The sequence below is a fragment of the Taeniopygia guttata genome, chromosome 36, assembly GCF_048771995.1.
Source record: "Taeniopygia guttata chromosome 36, bTaeGut7.mat, whole genome shotgun sequence".
NCBI classification, from domain to species: domain Eukaryota; kingdom Metazoa; phylum Chordata; class Aves; order Passeriformes; family Estrildidae; genus Taeniopygia; species Taeniopygia guttata.
In genome coordinates this window covers 931,352-957,600 of record NC_133061.1, presented here as the reverse complement: position 1 = coordinate 957,600, position 26,249 = coordinate 931,352, and the positions used below count along the sequence as shown (strand labels likewise).

The 26,249-nt window shown below is 41.9% G+C and overlaps 2 protein-coding genes across 4 annotated transcripts in view; one reads left to right on the top strand and one right to left on the bottom strand.

The window, feature by feature from the left end:
- Nucleotides 1-21,143, top strand: part of IPO4 (importin 4) — a 62,843-nt gene extending 41,700 nt beyond the window's left edge. The window contains exons 16-29 of one of the 3 annotated variants that reach the window (XM_072921239.1): nucleotides 232-324; nucleotides 2,196-2,304; nucleotides 3,958-4,066; nucleotides 5,027-5,130; nucleotides 5,203-5,280; nucleotides 6,588-6,645; nucleotides 6,753-6,831; nucleotides 8,477-8,661; nucleotides 9,237-9,281; nucleotides 10,541-10,905; nucleotides 13,480-13,597; nucleotides 15,266-15,361; nucleotides 18,263-18,332; nucleotides 20,981-21,143. In XM_072921239.1, the coding sequence (XP_072777340.1) occupies nucleotides 232-324; nucleotides 2,196-2,304; nucleotides 3,958-4,066; nucleotides 5,027-5,130; nucleotides 5,203-5,280; nucleotides 6,588-6,645; nucleotides 6,753-6,831; nucleotides 8,477-8,661; nucleotides 9,237-9,281; nucleotides 10,541-10,905; nucleotides 13,480-13,597; nucleotides 15,266-15,361; nucleotides 18,263-18,332; nucleotides 20,981-21,123 (1,652 nt within the window). In that variant the 3' untranslated portion in view covers nucleotides 21,124-21,143. The remainder of the gene's footprint in view (nucleotides 1-231; nucleotides 325-2,195; nucleotides 2,305-3,957; nucleotides 4,067-5,026; nucleotides 5,131-5,202; nucleotides 5,281-6,587; nucleotides 6,646-6,752; nucleotides 6,832-8,476; nucleotides 8,662-9,236; nucleotides 9,282-10,540; nucleotides 10,906-13,479; nucleotides 13,598-15,265; nucleotides 15,362-18,262; nucleotides 18,333-20,980) is intronic. The other 2 variants (XM_072921242.1, XM_072921241.1) reach the window with 2 other exon arrangements.
- A 4,954-nt stretch (nucleotides 21,144-26,097) lies between these two features.
- REC8 (REC8 meiotic recombination protein) overlaps nucleotides 26,098-26,249 on the bottom strand; it is a 31,826-nt gene continuing 31,674 nt past the window's right edge. The window contains exon 14 of the mRNA XM_072921255.1: nucleotides 26,098-26,203. Within this exon, the coding sequence (XP_072777356.1) occupies nucleotides 26,118-26,203 (86 nt within the window). The 3' untranslated portion in view covers nucleotides 26,098-26,117. The remainder of the gene's footprint in view (nucleotides 26,204-26,249) is intronic.

The following is a 26,249-nucleotide window of genomic DNA, read 5'->3' as shown; positions in this document are numbered from 1 at the left end:
ATTTTTCTCCCCAAAAATCCCCTAAAAAATTCCCAAAATTCCCCCAAAAAATCCAATTTTTCACCGAAAAATCCCCCAAAAAAATCCCAAAAATCCCCCGATTTTTCTCAAAATAAACCCCCCAAAAAACCCCGAAAAATTCCCCATAAAATCCCCAAATTTTCCCAAAATTTTTGCCCAAAATTCCCAAATTTCCCCCCAAAATTCCCATTTTTTTCCCCATTTTTCCAGCCTGCAGCTGCGGCTCTCTGCCCCTCCCCCCCTCCATCATCAGCACCATCTCCGCTCTGGCCCGGGGGGGGGAACAGCAGCTCCAGGCCCTGGGTGAGACTGGTTTGAACTGGTTTATACTGGTTTATACTGGTTTGTACTGGGAGGGAACTGGGAGGGAAAAAATGGGGAAAAATGGGAAAAAATTGGGGGAAAAATGGGGAAAAATCGGATTTTAAGGGGTTAAAAATGGGTGAAATGGGGTTTGGGGTTACTGGTTTATACTGGTTTGTACTGGTTTGTACTGGTTTGTACTGGTTTGTACTGGAAGGGAAAATTGGGAGAAAATGGGGAAAAATGGGAAAAATTGGAAAAAATGGGAAAAAATTCGGGAAAAATGGGAAAAAATGGGGAAAAAATCGGATTTTAAAGGGTTAAAAATGGGTGAAATGGGGTTTGGGGTTACTGGTTTGTACTGGTTTGGACTGGTTTATACTGGTTTATACTGGGAGGGAAAAAATGGGGAAATTGGGGAAAATTGGGGGAAAATTGGGAAAAAATGGGGAAAAATTGGATTTTAAAGGGTTAAAAATGGGTGAAATGGGGTTTGGGGTTACTGGTTTATACTGGTTTATACTGGTTTATACTGGTTTGGACTGGTTTATACTGGGAGGGAAAAAATGGGGGAAAAATGCAGAAAAATGGGAAAAAATTGGGAAAAAAATGGGGAAAAATTGGGGAAAAATGGGAAAAAATGGGAAAAAAATTGGATTTTAAAGGGTTAAAAATGGGTGAAATGGCGGTTTGGGGTTACTGGTTTGTACTGGTTTGTACTGGTTTGTACTGGGAGGGAAAATTTGGGGAAAAATGGGAAAAATCGGGCAAAAAATGGCCAAAAAATCGGATTTTAAAGGGTTAAAAATGGGTGAAATGGGATTTGGGGTTACTGGTTTGTACTGGTTTGTACTGGTTTGTACTGGTTTATACTGGTTTATACTGGTTTGTACTGGGAGGGAAAAAATGGGGGAAAAATGCAGAAAAATGGGAAAAAATTGGGGAAAAATGGGAAAAAATGGGGGAAATTTGGATTTTAAAGGGTTAAAAATGGGTGAAATGGGGTTTTGGGTTACTGGTTTATACTGGTTTGTACTGGTTTATACTGGTTTGTACTGGGAGGGAAACTTGGGGGGAAAAAGGGAAAAAATTGGGGGAAAAATGGTAAAAAATGGGGGAAAAATTCGGATTTTAAAGGGTTAAAAATGGGTGAAATGGGGTTTTGGGTTACTGGTTTGTACTGGTTTATACTGGTTTGTACTGGGAGGGAAAATTGGTGGAAAAATGGGAAAAAATGGGGGAAAAATGGGGAAAATAGGGGAAAAATGGGAAAAAATCGGATTATAAAGGGTTAAAAATGGGTGAAATTTGGTTTGGGGTTACTGGTTTGTACTGGTTTATACTGGTTTATACTGGGAGGGAACTGGGAGGGAAAATTGGGGGGAAAATGGGAAAAAATGGGAAAAATTTGGGAGAAAAATGGGAAAATATTGGGAAAAAATCAGATTTTAAAGGGTTAAAAATGGGTGAAATTAGGTTTGGGGTTACTGGTTTGTACTGGTTTGTACTGGTTTATACTGGTTTATACTGGGAGGGAAAATTGGGGGGAAAATGGGGGGAAAATGGGAAAAAATTGGGGAAAAATGGGAAAAAATTGGGAAAAAAATCGGATTTTAAAGGGTTAAAAATGGGTGAAATGGGGTTTGGGGTTACTGGTTTGTACTGGTTTGTACTGGTTTATACTGGGAGGGAACTGGGATGGAAAAATGGGGAGAAAATGGAAAAAATGGGGAAAAATTGGGGGGAAAATGGGAAAAAATGGGAAAAAATGGGGAAAAAAGGGGAAAAAATGGGATTTTAAAGGTTTATACTGGTTTATACTGGTTTGTACTGGTCCATACTGGTTTAAACTGGTTTTTACTGGTTCCCAGAGGTCATGGCCGCCCTGGGCCCCGCCCAGGTGGGGGAGGGGCTGTTGGAGGCGCTGCAGGTCGGGCTGGGATTGGCCGAGAGCGGCGACAGCGACGCCACCCGGGTCACGTGAGTGACGAAATTCCCGAATTTCCGAATTCCCGAAATTCCCAAAATTCCAAATTACCAAATTCCCAAAATTCCAAATTCCCAGAATTCTAAAAATCCCAAAAAATGCCCCAAATTCCCTCTAAGCCCCGCCCACTCTATAAGCCCCACCCACATAACCACGCCCACACTACACAAACCACGCCCCCCGCTCTTTGGCCACGCCCATTTCTGGCTTTAGGTCACTCCCAGTTCATCCCAGTATGGCCCAGACCCCAAACCAGTTCATCCCAGTTCATCCCAGTTCATCCCAGTATGGCCCAATCTCCTCCCCAGTAACTCCCAGTTTATCCCAGTAACCCCAAATCTCACTCCCAGTCCCTCCCAGTAACTCCCAGTTCATCCCAGTAACCCCAAACCCCATTCCCAGTCCCTCCCAGTAACTCCCAGTTCATCCCAGTAACCCCAAATCTCACTCCCAGTCCCTCCCAGTAACTCCCAGTTCATCCCAGTAACCCCAAACCCCATTCCCAGTCCCTCCCAGTAACTCCCAGTTCATCCCAGTAACTCCCAGTAAAGTCCAGTCCCCTTCCCAGTTCATCCCAGTAACCCCAAACCCCAAACCAGTAACTCCCAGTTCCCTCCCAGTCCATCCCAGTAACCCCAAACCCTATTCCCAGTCCATCCCAGTAACTCCCAGTTCATCTCACTAACCCCAAATCCCATTCCCAGTTCATCCCAGTTTGTCCCAGTTTCCTCCCAGTAACTCCCAGTAACTCCCAGTTCACTCCCAGTAACTCCCAGTAACCCCAAACCCCCTCCCAGTCCATCCCAGTAACTCCCAGTTCCCTCCCAGTCCCTTCCCAGTTCATCCCAGTAACCCCAAACCCCAAACCAGTAACTCCCAGTTCACTCCCAGTCCCTCCCAGTATGGCCCAATCTCCTTCCCAATAACTCCCAGTTCATCCCAGTTCATCCCAGTTCATCCCAGTAACTCCAAACCCCAAACCAGTAACTCCCAGTAACTCCCAGTCCCTCCCAGTAACTCCCAGTAACCCCAAATCCCATTCCCAGTTCATCCCAGTCCCTCCCAGTTCCTTCCCAGTTCATCCCAGTAACCCCAAACCCCCTCCCAGTTCATCCCAGTAACCCCAAACCCCCTCCCAGTTCATCCCAGTAACTCCAAGTCCCATTCCCAGTTTATTCCAGTATGGTCCAATCTCCTCCCAGTTCCTTCCCAGTCCCTCCCAGTTCATCCCAGTAACCCCAAACCCCCTCCCAGTTCATCCCAGTAACTCCCAGTTCATGCCAGTATGGCCCAATTCCCCTTCCGAGTTCATCCCAGTTCATCCCAGTATGGCCCAGTCCCTTCCCAGTCCATCCCAGTAACTCCCAGTCCATCCCAGTATGGCCCAATCTCCTTCCCAGTAACTCCCAGTAACCCCAAACCCCGTCCCAGTTCATCCCAGTAACTCCCAGTAAAGTCCAGTCCCCTCTCAGTTCATCCCAGTATGACCCAGTTCCCTCCCAGTTCAAACCAGGAACCCCAAGCCCCATTCCCAGTTCATCCCAGTAACTCCCAGATCATCCCAGTAATTTCCAGTATGGCCCAATCCCCTCCCAGTCCCTCCCAGTCCATCCCAGTCCCTCCCAGTAACTCCCAGTCCCTCCCAGTTTGGCGCTGCTGGCGGCCGTCTCGGAGCTGTTGGGGGAGGGGACGGCGCCGCTGCTGCCGCGAGTGCTGCCGCTCCTGCAGGGGGCGCTGCGGCCCCCCCCGGCACTGGTTTGTACTGGTTTATACTGGTTTGTACTGGTTTGTACTGGGATGGGGTTTGGGGTTACTGGTTTGTACTGGTTTGGGACTGGGATGAACTGGGAGGGGATTTGGGGGTGGTGGGAGGGAGTTAAAGGGTTAAAAATGGGGAAAAATGGGGAAAAAATTGGGAAAATTAAGATTTTTTTATACTGGCTTATACTGGTTTATACTGGTTTATACTGGTTTGTACTGGTTTGGGGTTTGGCGTTACTGGTTTATACTGGGAGGGGACTGGGATGAACTGGGAGGGAACTGGGATGGAGTGGGAGGGGGTTTGGGGGTGGTGGGAGGGAGTTAACGGGTTAAAAATGGGGAAAAATGGGGGAAAAATGGGGAAAATTGGGATTTTTTATACTGGTTTATACTGGTTTATACTGGTTTGTACTGGTTTGGGGTTTGGGGTTACTGGTTTGTACTGGGAGGGGACTGGGAGGGGATTTGGGGCTGTTTGGAGGGAGTTAAAGGGTTAAAAATGGGGGAAAATGGGGAAAATTGGGATTTGTTTATACTGGTTTATACTGGTTTTATACTGGTTTATACTGGTTTTGGGTTTGGGGTTACTGGTTTGTACTGGTTTATACTGGGAGGGCACTGGGAGGGGATTTGGAGGGAGTTAAAGGGTTAAAAATGGGATAAAATGGGGAAAAAATGTGGAAAATTGGGATTTTTTATACTGGTTTATACTGGTTTGTACTGGTTTGGGGTTACTGGTTTTTACTGGTTTATACTGGTCCATACTGGTCCATACTGGTCCATACTGGTTTATACTGGTCCATACTGGTTTATACTGGTTTATACTGGTCCATACTGGTCCATACTGGTTTATACTGGTCCATACTGGTCCATACTGGTCCATACTGGTTTATACTGGTCCATACTGGTCCATACTGGTCCATACTGGTTTATACTGGTCCCTATCCCCCCCAGCCCCCCTCGGACGCTCCTGATTGGCTGTTGGGTTTCCATGACGATGAGGAGGGGGCGGAGCCAATGGAAGAGGATGACGTCATTGAGTGGGCGGAGCCTGAGCAGTGAGTGGGCGTGGCCTGGGCAGGGTGGGCGTGGCTTAACGCTCATTAATATTCATGCCCCGCCCCCTGCAGGGCGGAAGTGGGCGGAGCTTTCTCCGGATTGGCTGAGGCGGCTTTGGGGGCGTTGGGGGAACTGGTGGAGAACTGCGGGTAACTGGTTTATACTGGTTTGTACTGGGAATGGGTTTGGGGTTACTGGTTTGTACTGGGAATGGGTTTGGGGTTACTGGTTTGTACTGGGAATGGGTTTGGGGTTACTGGTTTGTACTGGGAATGGGTTTGGGGTTACTGGTTTGTACTGGGAATGGGTTTGGGGTTACTGGTTTGTACTGGGAATGGGTTTGGGGTTACTGGTTTGTACTGGGAATGGGTTTGGGGTTACTGGTTTGTACTGGGAATGGGTTTGGGGTTACTGGTTTGTACTGGGAATGGGCTCTGGGGTTACTGGTTTGTACTGGGAAGGCTTTAAAATGGTCCATACTGGTTTATACTGGTTTTTACTGGTCTATACTGGTTTATACTGGTCTATACTGGTCCATACTGGTTTATACTGGTTTATACTGGGAGGGAACTGGGAGGGAAAATTGGGGGAAAAATGGGAAAAATTGGGGGAAAAATGGGAAAAATTGGGGGAAAAATTGGATTTTAAAGGGTTAAAAATGGGTGAAATGGGGGTTGGGGTTACTGGTTTGTACTGGTTTGTACTGGTTTGTACTGGTTCATACTGGTTTTTACTGGGAGGGAAAATTGGGGGAAAAATGGGAAAAAAATGGCCAAAAAATGGGGGAAAAAATCGGATTTTAAACGGTTAAAAATGGGTGAAATGGGGTTTGGGGTTACTGGTTTGTACTGGTTTGTACTGGTTTATACTGGTTTGTACTGGTTTATACTGGGAGGGAACTGGGAGGGGAAAAATGGGGGAAAAATGGGGAAAATCGGGCAAAAAATGGCCAAAAAAATGGGGAAAAATTCGGATTTTAAAGGGTTAAAAATGGGTGAAATGGGAATTTTGGAGTTACTGGTTTATACTGGTTTATACTGGTCCATACTGGTTTATACTGGTTTATACTGGTCCATACTGGTCCATACTGGTTTATACTGGTCCATACTGGTCTATACTGGTTTATACTGGTTTATACTGGTCCATACTGGTTTATACTGGTCCATACTGGTTTATACTGGTCCATACTGGTCCATACTGGTCCATACTGGTTTATACTGGTCCATACTGGTCCATACTGGTCCATACTGGTTTATACTGGTCCATACTGGTCCATACTGGTCCATACTGGTTTATACTGGTTTATACTGGTCTATACTGGTCCATACTGGTTTATACTGGTCCATACTGGTCCATACTGGTTTATACTGGTCCATACTGGTCCATACTGGTTTATACTGGTCCATACTGGTTTATACTGGTCTATACTGGTTTATACTGGTTTTTACTGTCCCAGCTCCGCGTTGCTGCCCCACCTGGAGCCCCTCCTGGCGGCCATCTTGGATCTGACCCAGGTGAGCCCCTCCCAGTCCCTCCCAGTATAAACCAGTAACCCCCAACCCCCTCCCAGTACAAACCAGTACAAACCAGTACAAACCAGTAACCCCCAGTTCCCTCCCAGTTCCCCCAGTGCCGCGTCAGAGGCGCCGCCTACGAAGCCCTGGGGAGCCTGAGCTGCTGCGGGAGGGCGCCGCAAACTGGTTTGTACTGGTTTATACTGGTTTATACTGGTTTGTACTGGTTTATACTGGTTTGTACTGGTTTATAGTGGTTTGTACTGGTTTGTACTGGTTTATACTGGTTTATACTGGTTTATACTGGTTTGTACTGGTTTGTACTGGTTTGTACTGGTTTGGGATGTTTTATACTGGTTTATACTGGTTTATACTGGTTTATACTGGTTCTATACTGGTTTATACTGGTTTATACTGGTTTATACTGGTTTATACTGGTTTATACTGGTTTGTACTGGTTTGGGATGTTTTGGGCTGGTTTATACTGGTTTATACTGGGATTTTTTGCCTGGGAGGGCAACTGGGAGCATCAAAAATGGGGAAAAATGGGAAAAAATGGGGAAAAAATGGGAAAAAATTGTAAAAAAATGGGAAAAAAATGGCAAAAAAATGGGAAAAAAATTGTAAAAAAAGGGGAAAAAAATTGGAAAATAATGAGGGAAAATGGGGAAAAAGGGTTAAATTGGTTTATACTGGTTTATACTGGTTTATACTGGGATTTTGTGTCCCAAAAATGGGTCAAAAATGGGAAAAATGGGAAAAAAATTAGAAAAATGGGGAAAAAAGGGGTTAAACTGGTTTATACTGGTTTTTACTGGTTTGTACTGGTTTGTACTGGTTTATACTGGTTTGAACTGGTTTATACTGGGATTTTGTCCACCAAAAATGGGTCAAAAATGGGAAAAAGGGGAAAAAATTGGGGAAAAATGAGGAAAAAATGGGAAAAAATGGGGAAAAATGGGGGAAAAAGGGGTTAAACTGGTTTATACTGGTTTGAACTGGTTTGAACTGGTTTATACTGGTTTATACTGGGATTTTCATCACCAAAATGGGTCAAAAATGTGAAAAAATTGGGAAAAATAGGAAAAAATGGGGAAAAATGGGTAAAAAATGGGAAAACAACAGGGAGGAATGGGAAGAAAAGGGTCAAACTGGTTTATACTGGTTTATACTGGTTTATACTGGGATTTTGTGCACCAAAAATGGGTCAAAAATGGGAAAAATGGGAAACAATGGGGAAAAATGGGGAAAAAAGGACAAAATGGGAAAAAATGGGGGGAAATGGGGGAAAAAGGGTCAAACTGGTTTTTACTGGGTTATACTGGTTTATACTGGGATTTTGTGCACCAAAAATTGGTCAAAAATGGGAAAAATGGGAAAAAATTGGGAAAAAATGCGGAAAATGGGTTAAAAGGGGTTAAACTGGTTTATACTGGTTTGAACTGGTTTATACTGGCTTATACTGATTTATACTGGGATTTGGATCACCAAAATGGGTCAAAAATGGGAAAAATGGGGGAAAATTCAAAAAAAATTGGGAAAAAATGGGGAAAAATGGGGAAAAAAGAGGTTAAACTGGTTTATACTGGTTTATACTGGAATTTTGTGCACCAAAAATGGGTCAAAAATGGGAAAAATTCGGAAAAAATGGAAAAAATTTGGGGAAAAAGGGGTTAAACTGGTTTGTACTTGTTTGAACTGGTTTATACTGGTCCATACTGGTTTATACTGGTCCATACTGGTTTATACTGGTTTATACTGGTCCATACTGGTTTATACTGGTCCATACTGGTCCATACTGGTTTATACTGGTCCATACTGGTTCCCGCAGGCCCCTCCCCCGCCCACCAGGGGGCGTTCCGGGCCCTGCTGGAGGGGCTGCGGGCGGAGCCGGAAGTGGGCGGGGCCTTGGGGGCGGTGGGCGGGGTCGGGCGGATCCTGCAGCCCCCAGGCCACGCCCCCCCGGAATGGCTGGAGCCCATTGGCCGAGCCCTGTGTGACGTCATCGTTGGGCAGGTAAATGAAAGGGGCGGGGCTTAAATGGGGTGGGCGTGGCTTAAATGGGGTGGGCGTGGCTTAAAATAGAATGGGCGTGGTTTAAATGTGGTGGGCGTGGCTTAAAGTTATGTGGGCGTGGTTTAAGTAAAGGTGGGCGTGGCTTAAAAAGGAATAACCAATGGGGGCGTGGTTTAAAGGTTGGGGGCGTGGCTTAAAGGGGAATAACCAATGGGGGCGTGGTTAAAAGGTTGGGGGCGTGGCTTAAAGGGAAATAACCAATGGGGGCGTGGCTTAAATAGAAATAACCAATGGGGGCGTGGTTTAAAGGTTGGGGCGTGGCTTAAAGGTGAATAACCAATGGGGGCGTGGTTTAAAGGTTGGGGGCGTGGTTTAAAGGTTGGGGGCGTGGCTTAAAGGGAAATAACCAATGGGGGCGTGGCTTAAATAGAAATAACCAATGGGGGCGTGGTTTAAAGGTTGGGGGGTGTGGCTTAAAGTGGAATAACCAATGGGGGCGTGGTTTGGGGTGTGTGGGCGTAGTTTGAAGGGGTGGGCGTGGCTTATTAAGCCCCGCCCACCCCCTTTTTTTACAGATCGCCTGTTTGAGAGCGAATGGGGACGGTGATGATGAGGAGGAGGTGGGGGAGGGGCTCCCAGTTCATCCCAGTTTGGTCCCAGTTCATCCCAGTAACCCCAAACCCATTCCCAGTTCATCCCAGTTCTCTCCCAGTTCATCCCAGTTCTCTCCCAGTTCATCCCAAACCCTTCCAGTTTGATCCCAGTTTGATCCCAGTTCATCCCAGTAACCCCAAAACCCATTCCCAGTCCATCCCAGTTCCCTCCCAGTCCCTCCCAGTATAACCCAGTATAACCCAAACCCCCTCCCACTCCCTCCCAGTTTGATCCCAGTCCCTCCCAATAACCACAAACCCTATTCCCAGTTTGTCCCAGTTTGATCCCAGTGCCTCCCAGTTCATCCGAGTAACCCCAAATCCCATTCCCAGTTCATCCCAGTTCCCTCCCAGTCCCTCCCAGTTCATCCCAGTTTGATCCCAGTAACTCCCAGTATAACCCAAACCCCCTCCCAGTCCCTCCCAGTACTGCCCAGTTCATCCCAGTTCCCTCCCAGTTCATCCCAAACCCTTCCAGTTTGATCCCAGTATGGCCCAGTCCCCTCCCAGTTCCTTCCCAGTCTGTCCCAATTCATCCCAGTCCCTCCCAGTTGATCCCAGTTTGTCCCAGCTCCTCCCAGTTCCTCCCAGTAACCCCAAACCCATTCCCAGTTCCTCCCAGTTCATCCCAGTCCCTCCCAGTTGACCCCAGTTCATCCCAGTAACCCCAAACTCCATTCCCAGTTCATCCCAGTCTGTCCCAGTCCCTCCCAGTTTAATCCCAGTTCCCTCCCAGTCCCTCCCAGTCCCTCCCAGTCCCTCCCAGTCCCTCCCAGTTCATCCCAGTCCCTCCCAGTCCCTCCCAGTCCCTCCGAGTTGATCCCAGTTTGATCCCAGTTCCTCCCAGTAACCTCAAATCTCATTCCCAGGCCCTCCCAGTCTGTCCCAGTTCATCCCAGTTCCCTCCCAGTTCATACCAACCCCTCCCAGTATGGCCCAGCCCCTCCCAGTTCCCTCCCAGTTTGATCCCAGTCCATCCCAGTAACCCCAAATCCCAAACCCATTCCCAGTTCATCCCAGTTCCCTCCCAGTCCCTCCCAGTAACTCCCAGTCTCTCCCAGTTTGCCCAGTTTGGCTTCCCAGTCCCCTCCCAGTTCATCCCAGTCCCCTCCCAGTCCCTCCCAGTCCCTCCCAGTCCCCTCCCAGTCCCTCCCAGTCCCTCCCAGTCCCTCCCAGTCCCTCCCAGTCCCTCCCAGTACAAACCAGTACCCTTTTACCCCCCCCAGACCTCTCAGCGCTCCGAACTCCGCGAGACCGCCTCCGATTGGCTGCCGGAAGTGGGCGTGGCCATGTCGCGGGTGGGCGTGGCCGGGACCGGAAGGGGCGTGTCCTTCCCGCCCCGCCTCTTCCGCCGAATCCTCCCCTCCCTATTGGCCGCTCTGGCTGACCCCGCCCACCCGGGGGCGCGGTCCTGGGCGGGGGCCGTGATTGGCCAGCTGGGCCACGCCCTCGGCGCCGAGGCCACGCCCTTTCTGCCGGATTTGGGTCCTGCTTTCCGATTGGCTGTCGGCGACGCCGACCCCGAGGTCAGGGCCAACGCCTTCTACGCCATTGGTCGGATCGGAGAGGCCGTGGGACACGCCCACCAGGAGTATCCGCCAATCGGGATGAAGGGGGAGGGGCTTGGGGGGCGGTAAGCCACTCCCACCAACTGTAAGCCACGCCCACATTCCCTTAAGCCATGCCCACTTTTAATTATAATTTAAACCACGCCCACATTTTTAAACCACGCCCACTTTTCATTAATATTCATTAGGCCACGCCCACATTTCCTCAAACCACGCCCACTTATTATTTAAGCCACGCCCACATTGCCTTAAGCCATGCCTACTTTTCATTAATATTAGTTAAGCCACGCCCACGTTACCTTAAGCCACGCCCACTTTTCAGTAATATTTAAGTCACGCCCACATTCCCTTAAGCCACGCCCACTTTTCATTAATAGTATTTAAGCCACGCCCACATTGCCTTAGGCCACGCCCACTTTTCCATTAATATTATTTAAGCCACGGCCACAAACCCTTAAGCCACACCCACTTTTAATTAATGTTATTTAAGCCACGCCCATAATCTCTTAAGCCACGCCCATGTTTTTATAGTGGATTAAGCCCCGCCCAGTTTTCCATTAATATCGTTTAAGCCACGCCCACATTGCCTTAAGCCACACCCACTTTTAATTATCATTAAGCTGCGCCCATTATCCATTAGGCCACGCCCACTTCTCATTAATATTCCTTTAACCACGCCCACTTTAATATTATTTAAGCCACGCCCACATTCCCTTAGACCACGCCCACTTTTCATTAATATTCATTAAGCCTCGCCCATTTTTAATAATATTATTTAAGACACACCCACATTGCTTTAGGCCACGCCCACTTCTCATTAATATTATTTAAGCCACGCCCACATTCCCTTAAGCCACGCCCACATTCCCTTAAGCCACACCCATATTTCATTATAAGGTATTAAGCCACGCCCACCTTGCATTAATTACCCTTAAGCCCCGCCCACTTTTCCATTAATAATTAAGCCACGCCCACATTGCCTTAAGCCACACCCATATTTCATTATAAGGGATTAATTAGCCGTAAGTCACATCCACATTTATTAATTAGCCTTAGGCCCCGCCCACATTCAATTAAAACCCCTTAAATTATGCCCACATTGCATTAATTAACCTTAAGCCCCACCCAAATTGCATTAATTAGCCTTAAGCCACACCCACATTGCATTAATTAGCCTTAAGCCCTGCCCACATCCCATTAAAACCCCTTAAACCACGCCCACATTGCATTAATTAGCCTTAAGCTCCGCCCACTTTACATTAATTAGCCTTAAGCCCCGCCCACATTAATTAAAAACCCCTTAAATTATGCCCACATTGCATTAATTAGCCTTAGACCCCTCCCACCACCCTTAAGCCCCGCCCACATCCTTTAAAACCCCTAAACCACGCCCACATTGCAATAATTAAACATAAGCCCCGCCCACATTCCATTAAAACCCTTTAAGCCACGCCCACATCTCATTAATTAGCCTTAAACGACACCCACATTCCATTAAAACCCCTTAAGCCACGCCCACATTGCATTAATTAGCCCTAAGCCCCGCCCACATTAATTAAAAACCCCCTTAATTACGTCCACATTGCATTAATTACCCTTAAGCCCCGCCCACATTCCTTTAAACCCCTTTAAACCACGCCCACATTGCATTAATTAGCCTTAAGCCCCGCCCACATTCCTTAAAACCCCTTAAATTATGCCCACAATGCATTAATTAGCCTTAAGCCCCACCCACATTGCATTAATTAGCTTAAGCTCCACCCACCACCCTTAAGCCCCGCCCATATCCCCTAAAAACCCCTTAAGCCACGCCCACATTGCATTAATTAGCCTTAAGCCCCACCCACATTTAATTAAAACCCCTTAAACCACGCCCACATTGCATTAATTAGTCTTAAGCCCCGCCCACATCCCTTAAAACCCCTTAAGCCACGCCCTCATTGCATTAATTAACCCTAAACCTCGCCCACATAGCATTAATTAGATAAGCCCCGCCCACATGTCATTAAAACCCCTTAAGCCCCGCCCACATTGTAATTAAATGGCTCCAAGCCCTGCCCACTGCTCTTAAACCACGCCCAATTTGCATTAATTAACCTTTAGCCCCGCCCGCATCCATTTAAAACCCCTTAAACCCCTCCCACCACCCTTAAGCCCCGCCCATATCCTTTAAAACCCCTTAAGCCACGCCCACATCGCATAAATTAGCCTTAAGCCACACCCCCTTCCCCTAAGCCACGCCCCCATGTCAATCAAAACCCGCAAACCACGCCCACAAGTCCAATATTAGCATTTGCCCCGCCCTTTTCCCTTTAAGCCACGCCCCTTTCTCTTTAAGCCACGCCCACATGTCAATCAAGCCCACAAACCCCATATTAGCATAATCCACGCCCCTTTCCCTTTAAGCCACGCCCCCATGTCAATCAAACCCGCAAACCACGCCCCCAAATGCCATATTAGCATAAGCCCCGCCCCTTTCCTGCCAAGCCCCGCCCCTTTCCCTTTAAGCCACGCCCACATGTCAATCAAATTGACAAACCACGCCCCCAAATCCTACATTAGCATAATCCCCGCCCATTTTCCTTAATGAGCTGCAGGGGGGCGTGGCCGGGGGCGGAGCTTTGCTGCCACGCCCTGCGGGGGGAGGGGCCGGGGCGGGTCCGGGACAACATTTTGGGGGCGTTGGTGCGACAGAGGGGGGCGCCCCTCCCGCAGGTTTGTACTGGTTTGTACTGGTTTATACTGGGAGGGACTGGGAGGGACTGGGAGGGACTGGGAGGGGGGAAAGGCGGAAAAAATGGGCGAAAACGGCGAAAATTGGGAAAAAAACGGCGAAAATTGGGCGAAAATTGGGCAAAAAATGGGGAAAAATGGGGGAGAAAGGGTTAAAAATGGGGTGTTCAGTACTGGTTTGTACTGGTTTATACTGGTTTATACTGGGAGGGACTGGGAGGGACTGGGAGGGACTGGGAGGGGAAAAATGGGGAAAAAACGGCGAAAATTGGGCAAAAACCGGCGAAAATCGGGCAAAAAACGGGCAAAAAACGGGCAAAAAACGGGCGAAAAATGGGGGAGAAAGGGTTAAAAATGGGGTGTTCAGTACTGGTTTGTACTGGTTTGTACTGGTTTATACTGGTTTATACTGGGAGGGACTGGGAGGGACTGGGAGGGGAAAAAATGGGGCAAAAACGGCAAAAATTGGGCAAAAAACGGCCGAAAAATGGGGGAAATATGGGAGAGAAAGGGTTAAAAATGGGGGAAAAGGCGGTTTGAGGTTACTGGTTTGTACTGGTTTGTACTGGTTTATACTGGGAGGGACTGGGAGGGGGAAAATGGGGGAAAAATGGGGAAAAACGGGGAAAAAATGGGTTAAAAATGGGGAAAAATGGGTTAAAAATGGGTGATTTGGTACTGGTTTATACTGGTTTCTACTGGTTTATACTGGTTTTAAATGGTCTATATCATTGATCTCATACTGGTTTATACTGGTTTATACTGGTTTATATTGGTCCATACTGGTTTTTACTGGTTCATACTGGTATTTACAATTTTTTACCATTTTTTACTATTTTTTTCTGGATTTTTTTCACCTATAATGGTTTATACTGGTTTATACTGGTTTATACTGGTTTATACTGGTTTATACTGGTTTATACTGGTCTATACTGGTTTTTATTGGTTTTTACCATTTTTTACCATTTTTTACTATTTTTTCCTGTTTTTATTCTGCTTTTTTAACCTATATTGGTTTATATTGGTTTATACTGGTTTATACTGGTTTTTACAATTTTTTACCATTTTTTCCTATTTTTTTCTGGATTTTTTCAGCTATACTGGTTTATACTGGTTTATACTGGTTTATACTGGTTTATACTGGTCTCTATCATTAACCTCATACTGGTTTTTACCATTTTTTAACCATTTTTTACCGTTTTTTCTGTTTTTTTTGTTGTTTTTTCTCCCTATACTGGTTTATACTGGTTTATACTGGTTTGTACTGGTTTATACTGGTTTATACTGTTTTATACTGGTTTATACTGGTTTATACTGGTTTATACTGGTTTTTACTGGTTTTTACCATTTTTTAACCATTTTTTACCATTTTTTTCCGCTTTTTTTGCTGTTTTTTACTCCCTGTACTGGTTTATACTGGTTTGTACTGGTTTATACTGGTTTGTACTGGTTTATACTGGTTTATACTGGTTTATACTGGTTCATACTGGTTTATACTGGTTTTTACTGTTTTTTTACTGGTTTTTACATTTTTTTTCCATTTTTTACCGGGTTTTTTTTGTCCATACTGGTTTATACTGGTCCAAACTGGTCCATACTGGTCCATACTGGTTTGAACTGGTTTATACTGGTCCGATCCGGTTCCCTCAGGTGCTGCCGCTGGTTTTGGGGGCGTTGCCGATTTCGGAGGATTTCGAGGAGGAGGAGCCGGTGCTGAAATTCCTTCTGGGGGCGGGGCCAGACATGGTGAGCCCCAAAATGCCCCAAATTCACCCCAAAATCCGCCCCAAAAACTCCCAAAATTTGGGGGGAAATTGGGAAAAAAATCGGGAAAAAATCGGAAAAAAATCGGGAAAAAATCAGGAAAAAATCGTGAAAAAAATCGGGAAAAAAATCACTAAAAAATCAAAAAAAATTTGGCCAAAATGTCACTAAAAATTCTAATTATGAAGGGCCAAAATGCCTCAAATTTACCCAAAAATTTGTCCTAAAAATTACTAAAATTTGGGAGGAAATTGGGAAAAAAATCGGGAAAAAATCGGGAAAAAATTGGGAAAAAATTGGGAAAAAATCCTGAAAAAAATCGGGAAAAAAATCACCAAAAATTCAAAAAAATTTGGCCAAAATGTCACTAAAAATTCTAATTATGAAGGTCTAAAATGCCCCAAATTCACCCCAAAATCCGCCCCAAAAACCCCCAAAATTTGGGGAGAAATTGGGGAAAAAATCGGGAAAAAATTGGGAAAAAATCGGGAAAAAATTGGAAAAAAATCGGGAAAAAATTGGGAAAAAATCACCAAAAATTAAAATAAAATTTGGCCAAAATGTCACCAAAAATTCTAATTATGAAGGTCCAAAACGCCCCAAATTCACCCCAAAATTTGCCCTAAAAACTCCCAAAATTTGGGGGGAAATTGGGAAAAAATTGGGAAAAATTGGGGAAAAATCGGGAAAAAATCGGAAAAAAATCGGGAAAAAATCGGGAAAAAATCGGAAAAAAATCATGAAAAAATCACCAAAAATTCAAAAAAAATTGACTCAAAATGTCACCAAAAATTCTAATTTTGAAGGGCCAAAATGCCCCAAATTCACCCCAAAATTTGTCCTAAAAATTGCTAAAATTTGGGGGAAAATTGGGAAAAAAATCGGGAAAAAAACGGGAAAAAATTGGGAAAAAATCACCAAAAATTAAAAAAAAATTTGGCCAAAATGTCACCAAAAATTCTAATTATGAAGGACCAAAATGCCCCAAATTCACCCCAAAATCCGCCCCAAAAACCCCCAAAATTTGGGGGGAAATTGGGAAAAAAATCGGAAAAAAATTGGAAAAAAATCCGGAAAAAATCACCAAAAAATCACCAAAAATTCAAATAAAATTTGGTCAAAATGTCACAAAAAATTCTAATTTTGAAGGGCCAAAATGCCCCAAATTCACCCCAAAATTTGCCCCAAAAATTCCCAAAATTTGGGGAGAAATTGGGAAAAAAATCGGGAAAAAATCCGGAAAAAAATCGGGAAAAAATCATGAAAAAATCACCAAAAATTCAAAAAAAATTCGGCCAAAATGTCACTAAAAATTCTAATTATGAAGGTCCAAAATGCCCCAAATTCACCCCAAAATTTGCTCTAAAAATCCCCAAAATTTGGGGGGAAATCGGGGAAAAAATTGGGAAAAAATTGGGGAAAAAACGGGAAAAAATTGGGAAAAAATCGGGAAAAAAATTGGGAAAAAATCAGGAAAAAATCAGGAAAAAAATCACTAAAAATTAAAAAAAAATTTGGCCAAAATGTCACAAAAAATTCTAATTATGAAGGGCCGAAATGCCTCAAATTTACCCAAAAATTTGTCCTAAAAATTCCTAAAATTTGGGGGGAAATTGGGAAAAAAATCGGGAAAAAATTGGGAAAAAATCAGGAAAAAATCGGGAAAAAATCGGGAAAAAATCGGGAAAAAATCAGGAAAAAATCTGAAAAAATCGGACAAAAATCAGAAAAAAATCGGGAAAAAATCACTAAAAATTAAAAAAAAATTTAGTCAAAATATCACCAAAAATTCTAATTATGAAGCTCCAAAATGCCCGAAATTCACCTCAAAATTTGCCCTAAAAATTCCAAAATTTGGGGGGAAATCGGGAAAAAATCGGGAAAAAATCGGGAAAAAATCATGAAAAAATCACCAAAAATTCAAAAAAAATTCGGCCAAAATGTCAATAAAAATTCTAATTATGAAGGCCTAAAATGCCCCAAATTCGCCCCAAAATTTGTCCTAAAAATTCCCAAAATTTGGGGGGAAATCGAGAAAAAAATCGGGAAAAAATTTGGAAAAAATTGGGAAAAAATCAGGAAAAAAATCATGAAAAAATCAACAAAAATTCAAAAAAAATTTGGCCAAAATGTCACCAAAAATTCTAATTATGAAGGTCCAAAATGCTTCAAGTTCACCCCAAAATTTGTCCTAAAAAGTCCCCAAAATTCGGGAAAAATTTTGGGAGAATATGGGAAAAAAAATAAGCAAAAAAATTGGGTAGAAATTCCCAAAATTCCCCCAAAAATTCCCTCCAAAACCCCCAAATTTCCACCAAATTTCCCAATTTTCCTCCAAATTCCCCCAAAAATTCCAAATTTGCCCCCAAAATTCAAAAAATCCCAAAATTCCCTCAAAATTCTTATATTTGCCCCCAAATCCTCCCAAATTTCTCCCCAAATTCCCAAAAATTCCCAATTTTCTCCCCAAAATTGCCAAATGTCTGCCAAAATTCCCCCCAAAAATTCCAATTTTCTCCGAATTCCCCATAATTCCCAAATTTTCCCCCAAAATCCTCTAAAATTTCTCCCCAAATTCCCCCATAAATCCCAAAGTTCCCCAAAATTCCCAAACTTCTCCTCAAATTTTTAAAAAATCCTAAAATTCCCCCAAAATTCCAATTTCAAAAAAAATTCCCCAAAAAATTCCCCAAAAATTCCCAAAACTTAAAAAAAATTCCTTTTTTTCCCCCAAATTCCCCCCAAATTTCCCCATTTTTTGCCCCAAAATTCCCAATTTTCCCCCAAATTCCTCCCAAAATTCCCCCTAAAGTCCCCAAAAATCCCCAAATTTCCCCCAAAATTCCGGAATTTTCCCAAATTTGGGAATTTTTGCCCCCTCAGCTCCTCCCTCACCTCCCGAAATTCGTCGGCGCCGTCGGTCCCGGTCTGGCCCTGCAGCGCCTCCCGCCAGGTGGGAAATTCCCGAATTTTGGGAATTTTGGGAATTTTGGGGAATTTTGGGGGGAAAAAATGGGAATTTTGAGGGATTTTGGAGGAAATTTGGGGTTTTGGGGGAAAATTTGGGGAGTTTTGGAGAGATTTTGGGATTTTTGGGGAAAAACTGGGAATTTAGGGGAAAATTTGGGAATTTCGGGGGAGATTTGGGAATTTTTGGGGAAATTCTGAAGGAAAATTTGGGAATTTTGGGGGATTTTGGCAGAAATTCGGGTGTTTTCGGTGAATTTTTTGGAATTTTGGGGAAAAATTGGGATTTGGGGGAAAATTTGGGGATTTTAGTGGAAAATTTGGGAATTTGGGGTTAAATTTAGGGAGTTTTGGAGAGATTTTGGGGGAATTTGGAGGAAAATCGGAATTTTGGGAGGATTTTGGGGGGAAAAATGGGGAATTTTGAGGGATTTTGGAGGAAATTTGGGGCTAAAAATTGGGAATTTTAGGAAAAATTTCGGAATTTAGGGGTAAATTTAGGGAATTTTGGGGGAATTTGGGGGGAAATTGGGAATTTGGCTGGAAATTTGGGAATTTTTGGGAGATTTTGGGAAAATTTGGGAATTTGGGGGTATTTGGGGGGAATTTTGGAATTTTTGGGGATTTTGGAGGGGAAATTTGGGGATTTGGGGGCAAAATTTGGGGAATTTTTGGGGAATTTGGAGGAAAATCGGAATTTTGGGGGGAAAAAATGGGAATTTTGAGGGATTTTGGAAGAAATTTGGGGATTTTGGGGGAATTTTGGGGAAAAAGTTAGATTTTGAGGGAAAAAAATTGGAATTTTGGGAAAATTGGGAATTTTGGGGCTAAAAATTGGGAATTTGGGGTTAAATTTAGGGAGTTTTGGGGAATTTGGGGAACAATTGGGAATTTAGGGGAAAATTATGGAAGTTTTGGGAAATTTTATGGGAAAATTTGGGAATTTTGGGGGGAAATTTGGGATAAAATTGGGGGAATTTGGAGGAAAATCAGAATTTTGGGAGGATTTTTGGGGGGAAAATGGGGAATTTTGAGGGATTTTAGAGGAAATTTGGGAATTTTTGGAGATTTTGGGGGGAAATTTGGGGATTTGGGGGGAAATTTGGGGAAAACTTGGGGAGTTTTTGGGGAATTTGGAGGAAAATCTGAATTTTGGGAGGATTTTGGGGGAAAAAATTGGAAATATGAGGGATTTTGGAGGAAATTTGGGAATTTTGGGGCTAAAAATTGGGAATTTGGGGGTAAATTTAGGGAGTTTTTGGGAGATTTTGGGGAATTTGGGGGAAAATTGGGAATTTGAGGGAAATTCGGGATTTTTGGGGGATTTGGGGGGAAAATTTGGGAATTTTGGGAAATTTTAGGGGGAAATTTGGGTGTTTTGGGAGAATTTTTGGGAATTTTGGGGAAAACTTGGATTTTGGGGGGAAAATTTGGGGATTTCGGGGAGAAATTTGGGGAATTTTCGGGGGAATTTGGAGGAAAATCGGATTTTTGGGAGGATTTTGGGGGAAAAAATTGGAAATCTGAGGGATTTTGGAGGAAATTTGGGAATTTTGGGGCTAAAAATTGGGAATTTTAGGAAAAATTTGGGAATTTAGGGGAAAATTTGGGAATTTTGGGGAAATATTAGGGGAAAATATGGGAATTTTGGGAGCATTTTTGGGAATTTGGGGGAAACTGGAAAATTTTGGGGCTAAAATTTGGGAATTTTGGGGCTAAAATTTGGGAGTTTGGAGGTAAATTTAGGGAGTTTTGGGAAGATTTTGGGGTATTTGGGGAAAATTCGGGATTTTGGGGGATTTTGGCTGAAATTTGAGTGTTTTGGGTGAATTTCTTGGAATTTTAGAGGGAAAATTTGGATTTTATGGGAAATAATTGGGATTTTGGGGGAACTTATGAATTTTAGGGCTAAAAATTGGGAATTTGGGGTTAAATTTAGGGAGTTTTGGGGAATTTGGGGAACAATTGGGAATTTTGGGGAAAATTAGGGAAGTTTTGGGAAATTTTATGGGAAAATTTGGGAATTTTTAGGGGATTTTGGCAGAAATTTGGGTGTTTTGGGAGAATTTTTGGGGATTTTGGAGTAAAAATTGGAATTTTGGGGGAAAAAATCGGAATTTTGGGGGAAATTTGGAAATTTTGGGGAAACTTGGGAATTTTGGGGCTAAAAATTGGGAATTTGGGGGTAAATTTAGGGAGTTTTGGGGTGATTTTGGGGTATTTGGGGAAAAATTGGGAATTTAGGGGAAAATTTTGTAATTTTTGGGAAATTTTAGGGGAAAATTTGGGAATTTTGGGGAAAATTTGGGAATTTTGGGGGAATTTGGAGGAAAAATTGGAATTTCGGGGGGATTTTAGAGGGAAAAAATCAGGAATTTTGAGGGATTTGGGAGGAAATTTGGGAATTTTGGGGCTAAAAATTGGGAATTTGGGTATAAATTTAGGGAGTTTTGGGGAATTTCAGGGAAAAATTGGGAATTTGGGGATTTGGGACAAAAATTTGGGAATTTGGGGTAAAATTTGGGATTTTGGGGGGGATTTTTTACCTTTTTTTCTCTTTTTTTCTCATTTTTTTCTCATTTTATTCTCTTTTTTCCCCCCTTGGCCCCGCCCCCTCTGGCCCCGCCCCCCCAGAGCTCAGCCAATCGCTGCTGGCGCTGCTCCGGCAGATGGGCGGGGCCGACCCGCGGCACTTCCGGGAGGGCGTGGCCTCCTTAGACCCCGCCCACGCCGCCATCTTGGGCCGGATGCTGGATGACGTCATCGGCGGCCAATAAAAATGGAGGATGATGAAAAAGGGGCGTGGTCTGTTCTGAGGGGCGGGGCTTAAAAAAAACAAAGGAATTCCCACAAATTCCAGAAGATTTTGGAAAATTCACCCAAAATTCCCAAAATTTCACCCCAAAAAACCCCCAAATTTCACAAAAAAATTCCCCAAAAATCCCCAAATTTCTGCCAAAATTTACCCAAATTTCACCCCAAAATTGCCCAAATTTCACCCCAAAATTGTTTAAATTTTACCCCAAAACCCCCAAATTTCACCAAAAAAAAAATCCTTAAAATTATTCAAAATTTGCAAATTTCACCCAAAACTTCCAAATTTCTTTCAAAAATCCACAAATTTCACCAAAAAATTCCCCAAAAAATCCCCAAATTTCTGCCAAAATTTACCCAAATTTCTGCCAAAATTTACCCAAATTTCACCCTGAAATTGCTCAAATTCCACCCAAAAATCCCCAAATTTCACCAACAAAAAAAAATCCTTAAAATTATTCAAAATTTGCAAATTTCACCCAAAACTTCCAAATTTCCCTCCAGAATCCCCAAATTTCAACAAAAAATTCCCCAAAATCCCCAAATTTTAACCAAAAATTCACAAAACTTCCCCTAAAAAAAATTCACCCCAGATTTTCCAAAAATTCCCGAGTTTCACCCAAAAATTCACAATAATTCCCAAAATTCCACAAATTTCACCCAAAATTCCTGAAATTCACCCAAAAAATTCCCATATTTAACGCAAAATTTCCCAAAAAATTCCCAAATTTCTCAAAATTTTCAAGTTACACCCAAATATTCCCCAAAATTCCCAAGTTTCACCCAAAATTCCCAAATTTCTGCCAAAATTTACCCAAATTTCACCCCAAAATTGCTCAAATTTCACCCCAAAATCCCCAAATTTCACCAAAAAAAAAAACCTTAAAATTATTTAAAATATGCAAATTTCACCCAAAACTTTTAAATTTCCCTCCAGAATCCCCAAATTTCACCAAAAAATTCCCCAAAATCCCCAAATTTTATCCAAAAATTCACAAAATTTCCCCTAAAAAAATTTCATCGCAGATTTTCCGGAAATTTCCGAGTTTCACCCAAAAATTCACAATAATTCCCAAAATTCCCCAATTTTTACCCAAAATTCCTGAAATTCACCCCAAAAATTCGCACATTTCACCCAAAAATCCCCAAATTTCACCAAAAAATTCCCCAAAATCCCCAAATTTCTGCCAAAATTTACCCAAATTTTACCCCAAAATCCCCAAATTTCACCAAAAAAATCCTAAAATTATTCAAAATTTGCAAATTTCACCCAAAACTTCCAAATTTCTTTCCAGAATCCCCAAATTTCACCAAAAAATTCCCCAAAATCCCCAAATTTTACCCAAAAATTCACAAAATTTCCCCTAAAAAAATTTCATCCCATATTTGCCAAAAATTCCCAATTTTCACCCAAAAATTCGCAATAATTCCCAAAATTCTCCAAATTCACCCCAAAAAACCCCCAAATTTCACCCAAAAATTCCCCAAAAATCCCCAAATTTCTGCCAAAATTTACCCAAATTTCACCCCAAAATTGCTCAAATTCCACCCAAAAATCCCCCCCAAATTCCTAAAAATTCCAAAATTTCACTCAGAAAATCCAAAAGTTTCAAAATATCATTAAAAAAATCACGAATTTCACAAAAAAATCCCTAAAAAATCCCAAAATTTCAGCAGAAATTCCAAAATTCACCCAAAAATTCCCCAAAACACTAAAAAATTCAAAAATATTTGAAATTTCACCAAAAAATTCCCAATAATTCCCAGAATTGTCCAAATTTTACCCCAAAATTCTTCTAATTTCCCCAAATTTTCCCCAAAATTTGCCCAAAATTTCCAAATTTCTCCCAAATTTTCCCTAAAATTTCCAAATTTAACCTAAAAGTTCCCAAATTTGAAAACTTTTCCTAAAATTCCCAAATTTCTCCCAAAATTTTCTGAAATTAAAAAAAAAATCTCAAATTTCCACCGGAATTTACCCCAAAATTCCCAAGTTTGACTCCAAAATTCCACAAAATTATCCAAAATTTACAAAATCCCTGAATTTCACCCCAAAATTCCCAATTTTTACCCAGATTTTCCCAAAAATCCCATTTCACCAAAATTTCCAAATTTCAGCCAAAAAATCCCCAAGTTCAAAAAAATTCCCCCAAATTTCCCCTAAATTTTCCAAATTTCAGCCAAAACTTCCCTAAAATCTTAAATTTTTCCCAAAAATACCCAAAATCCCAAAATTTCAAAATTAAATTCCCATTTTCCCCCAAAATTCAGAAACTTGTCCCAAATTCCTCAAATGTCACCCAAAAATCCCCAAATTTCTCCGAAAATGTCCCAAAATTTTCAAATTTCACCCAAAAATTCCCCAAATCCCCCAAATTTCACCCGAAATTCCCTTAAATTCACAAATTTCTCCCAAAAATTTTCCCAAAAATTCTTCAAAAATCCCAAATTTCACCCAAATTTTCCCAAATTTTCCTAAATTTTACCCCAAAATTCCCATATTTAACTCTTAAGAAATCCCTAAAATCAGTCAAAATTCCCAAATTTCACCCAAAATTGCCCAAAATTTCCCAAATTTTAATCCAAAATTCCCAAATTTCACCCAAAAATTTTCCCAAAAAATCTTCAAAAATCCCAAATTTCACCGAAAAAGACCCAAAATTTCCCAAATTTTACCCCAAAATTCCCATTTTTAACCCTAAAGAAATCCCTAAAATTAGTCAAAATTCCCGAATTTCACCCAAAATTGCCCAAAATTTCCAAAATTTTACCCCAAAATTCCCAAATCCCCTAAATTTCACCCGAAAGTTCCCCAAAAGTCTCAAATTTCACTAAAAAATTCTGTGAAAATCACAAAAATATTCTGAAATGTGACTCAGAAATTCTCAAAAATTCCCAAATTTCACCCAAAAATTTTCCCAAAAATTCTTAAAAAATCCCAATTTTCACCCAAAATTGCCCAAAAATTCCCAAATTTTACCCCAAAATTCCCATATTTCACCCAATATAAAATCCCTAAAATTATTCAAAATTCTGAAATTTCACCCCAAAATTCCCAAAATCCCCAAATTTCCCAATGAAATTCCCCATTTTCCCCCAAAATTCAGAAACTTCACCCAAATTCCTTAAATCTCACCTAAAAATCCCCAAATTTCTCCCAAAATGTCCCAAAACTTTCAAATTTCACCCAAATCCCACAAATTTCACCCAAAAGTTCCCTAAAATTCTGAAATTTCACTAAAAAAATTTTGTGAAATTCTCAAAAAATTCTGAAATTTCACCCAGAAATTCTCCAAAATTCCCAAATTTCACCCAAAAATTTTCCCAAAAATTCTTCAAAACTCCCAAATTTCACCCCAAATCGCCTGAAATTTCCCAAATTTTACCCCAAAATTCCCATATTTAACCCAAAATAAAATCCCTAAAATTAGTCAAAATTCCCAAATTTCACCCAAAAATTCCCAAAATTTCCAAATTTTACCCCAAAATTCCCATATTTCACCCAAAATAAATCCCTTAAATTCCCAAAATTCACAAATTTCACCCAAAATTGCCAAAAATTCCCCAAATTTTACCCCAAAATTTCCATAATTCACCCAAAAAAAATCCCTAAAATTAGTCAAAATCCCCAAATTTCACTCAAAATGGCCCCAAAATTTCCTAAATTTTACCCCAAAATTCCCATATTTAACCCAAAAAAATCCCTAAAATCAGTCAAAATTCCCAAATTTCGCCCTTAAATTTCCCAAAATCCCAAATTTCACCCAGAATCGCCCAAAATCCCTCAAATTTCACCCAAAATTCTCCTAAAATCCTCAAATTTCACTCAAAAATTCTCTGAAATTCCCCAAAAATTCAGAAACGTCGCCCGGAAATTCTCCAAAATTCCCAAATTTCACTCAAAAATTTCCCCCAAAATTCTTCAAGATTTTACCCAAAATTTCCCAAATTTTACCCCAAATTTCCCATATTTAACCCCAAAAAAAATCCCTAAAATTAGTCAAAATTCCCAAATTTTAGCCTTAAATTCCCCAAATTTCCAAATTTCAACCAAAAATGTCCCAAAATTTTCCAAATTTTACCCCAAAATTCCCAAATTTCACCCAAAAATTTTCCCAAAAAATCTTCAAAAATCCCAAATTTCACCGAAAAAGACCCAAAATTTCCCAAATTTTACCCCAAAATTCCCATTTTTAGCCCTAAAGAAATCCCTAAAATGCCCAAAATTCCCAAATTTCACCCGAAAGTTCCCAAAATCCCAAAATTTCCCCATAAAATTCCCTAGTTTCCCCAAAAATTCCAAAACTTCACCCAAATTCCTTAAATGTCACCCAAAAATCCCCAAATTTCTCCCAAAATGTCTAAAATTTTCAAATTTCACCCAAAAATTCTCCAAATCCCACAAATTTCACCCAAAATTCACCTAAAATTCTGAAATTTCACTAAAAAATTCTGTGAAATTCACAAAAATATTCAGAAACGTCACTCAGAAATTCTCCAAAATTCCCAAATTTCACCCAAAACTTTTCCCAAAACTTCTTCAAGATTCCCAAATTTCACCCATTTTCCCAAAAAGTCTTTAAAAATCAAAAATTTCACCCAAAATGGCCCAAAATTCACTAATTTTGTCCCAAAATTCCCATATTTAACCCTAAAGAAATCCATAAAATCATTCAAAATTCCCAAATTTCACCCTTAAATTCCCAAAATTTCCAAAATTTTACCCCAAAATCCCCAAATTTCACCCAAAGGAAATCCCTTTAATTAGTCAAAATTCCCAAATTTCTGCCAAAATTGCCCAAAATTTCCCAAATTTTACCCCAAAATTCCCATAATTCACCCAAAAAAAATCCCTAGAATTGTTCAAAATTCCTAAAATCCCCAAATTTTACCCAAAAACCCCCAAAATCCCCCCAAAAACACACCAGCACTCCATATAAGGCGAAGTGGGCGTGGTTTATTGGCGCCCGGGGCGGAGCTTGATCCTGATTGGTCCGTAGGGCTGCGCCTGCTCCAGCTTCAGCCAATGGGAGGCGCAGAGCTCTGTGGGGGCGGAGATTATGCAAATTAAGGGAAAAAGGGGCAAGAC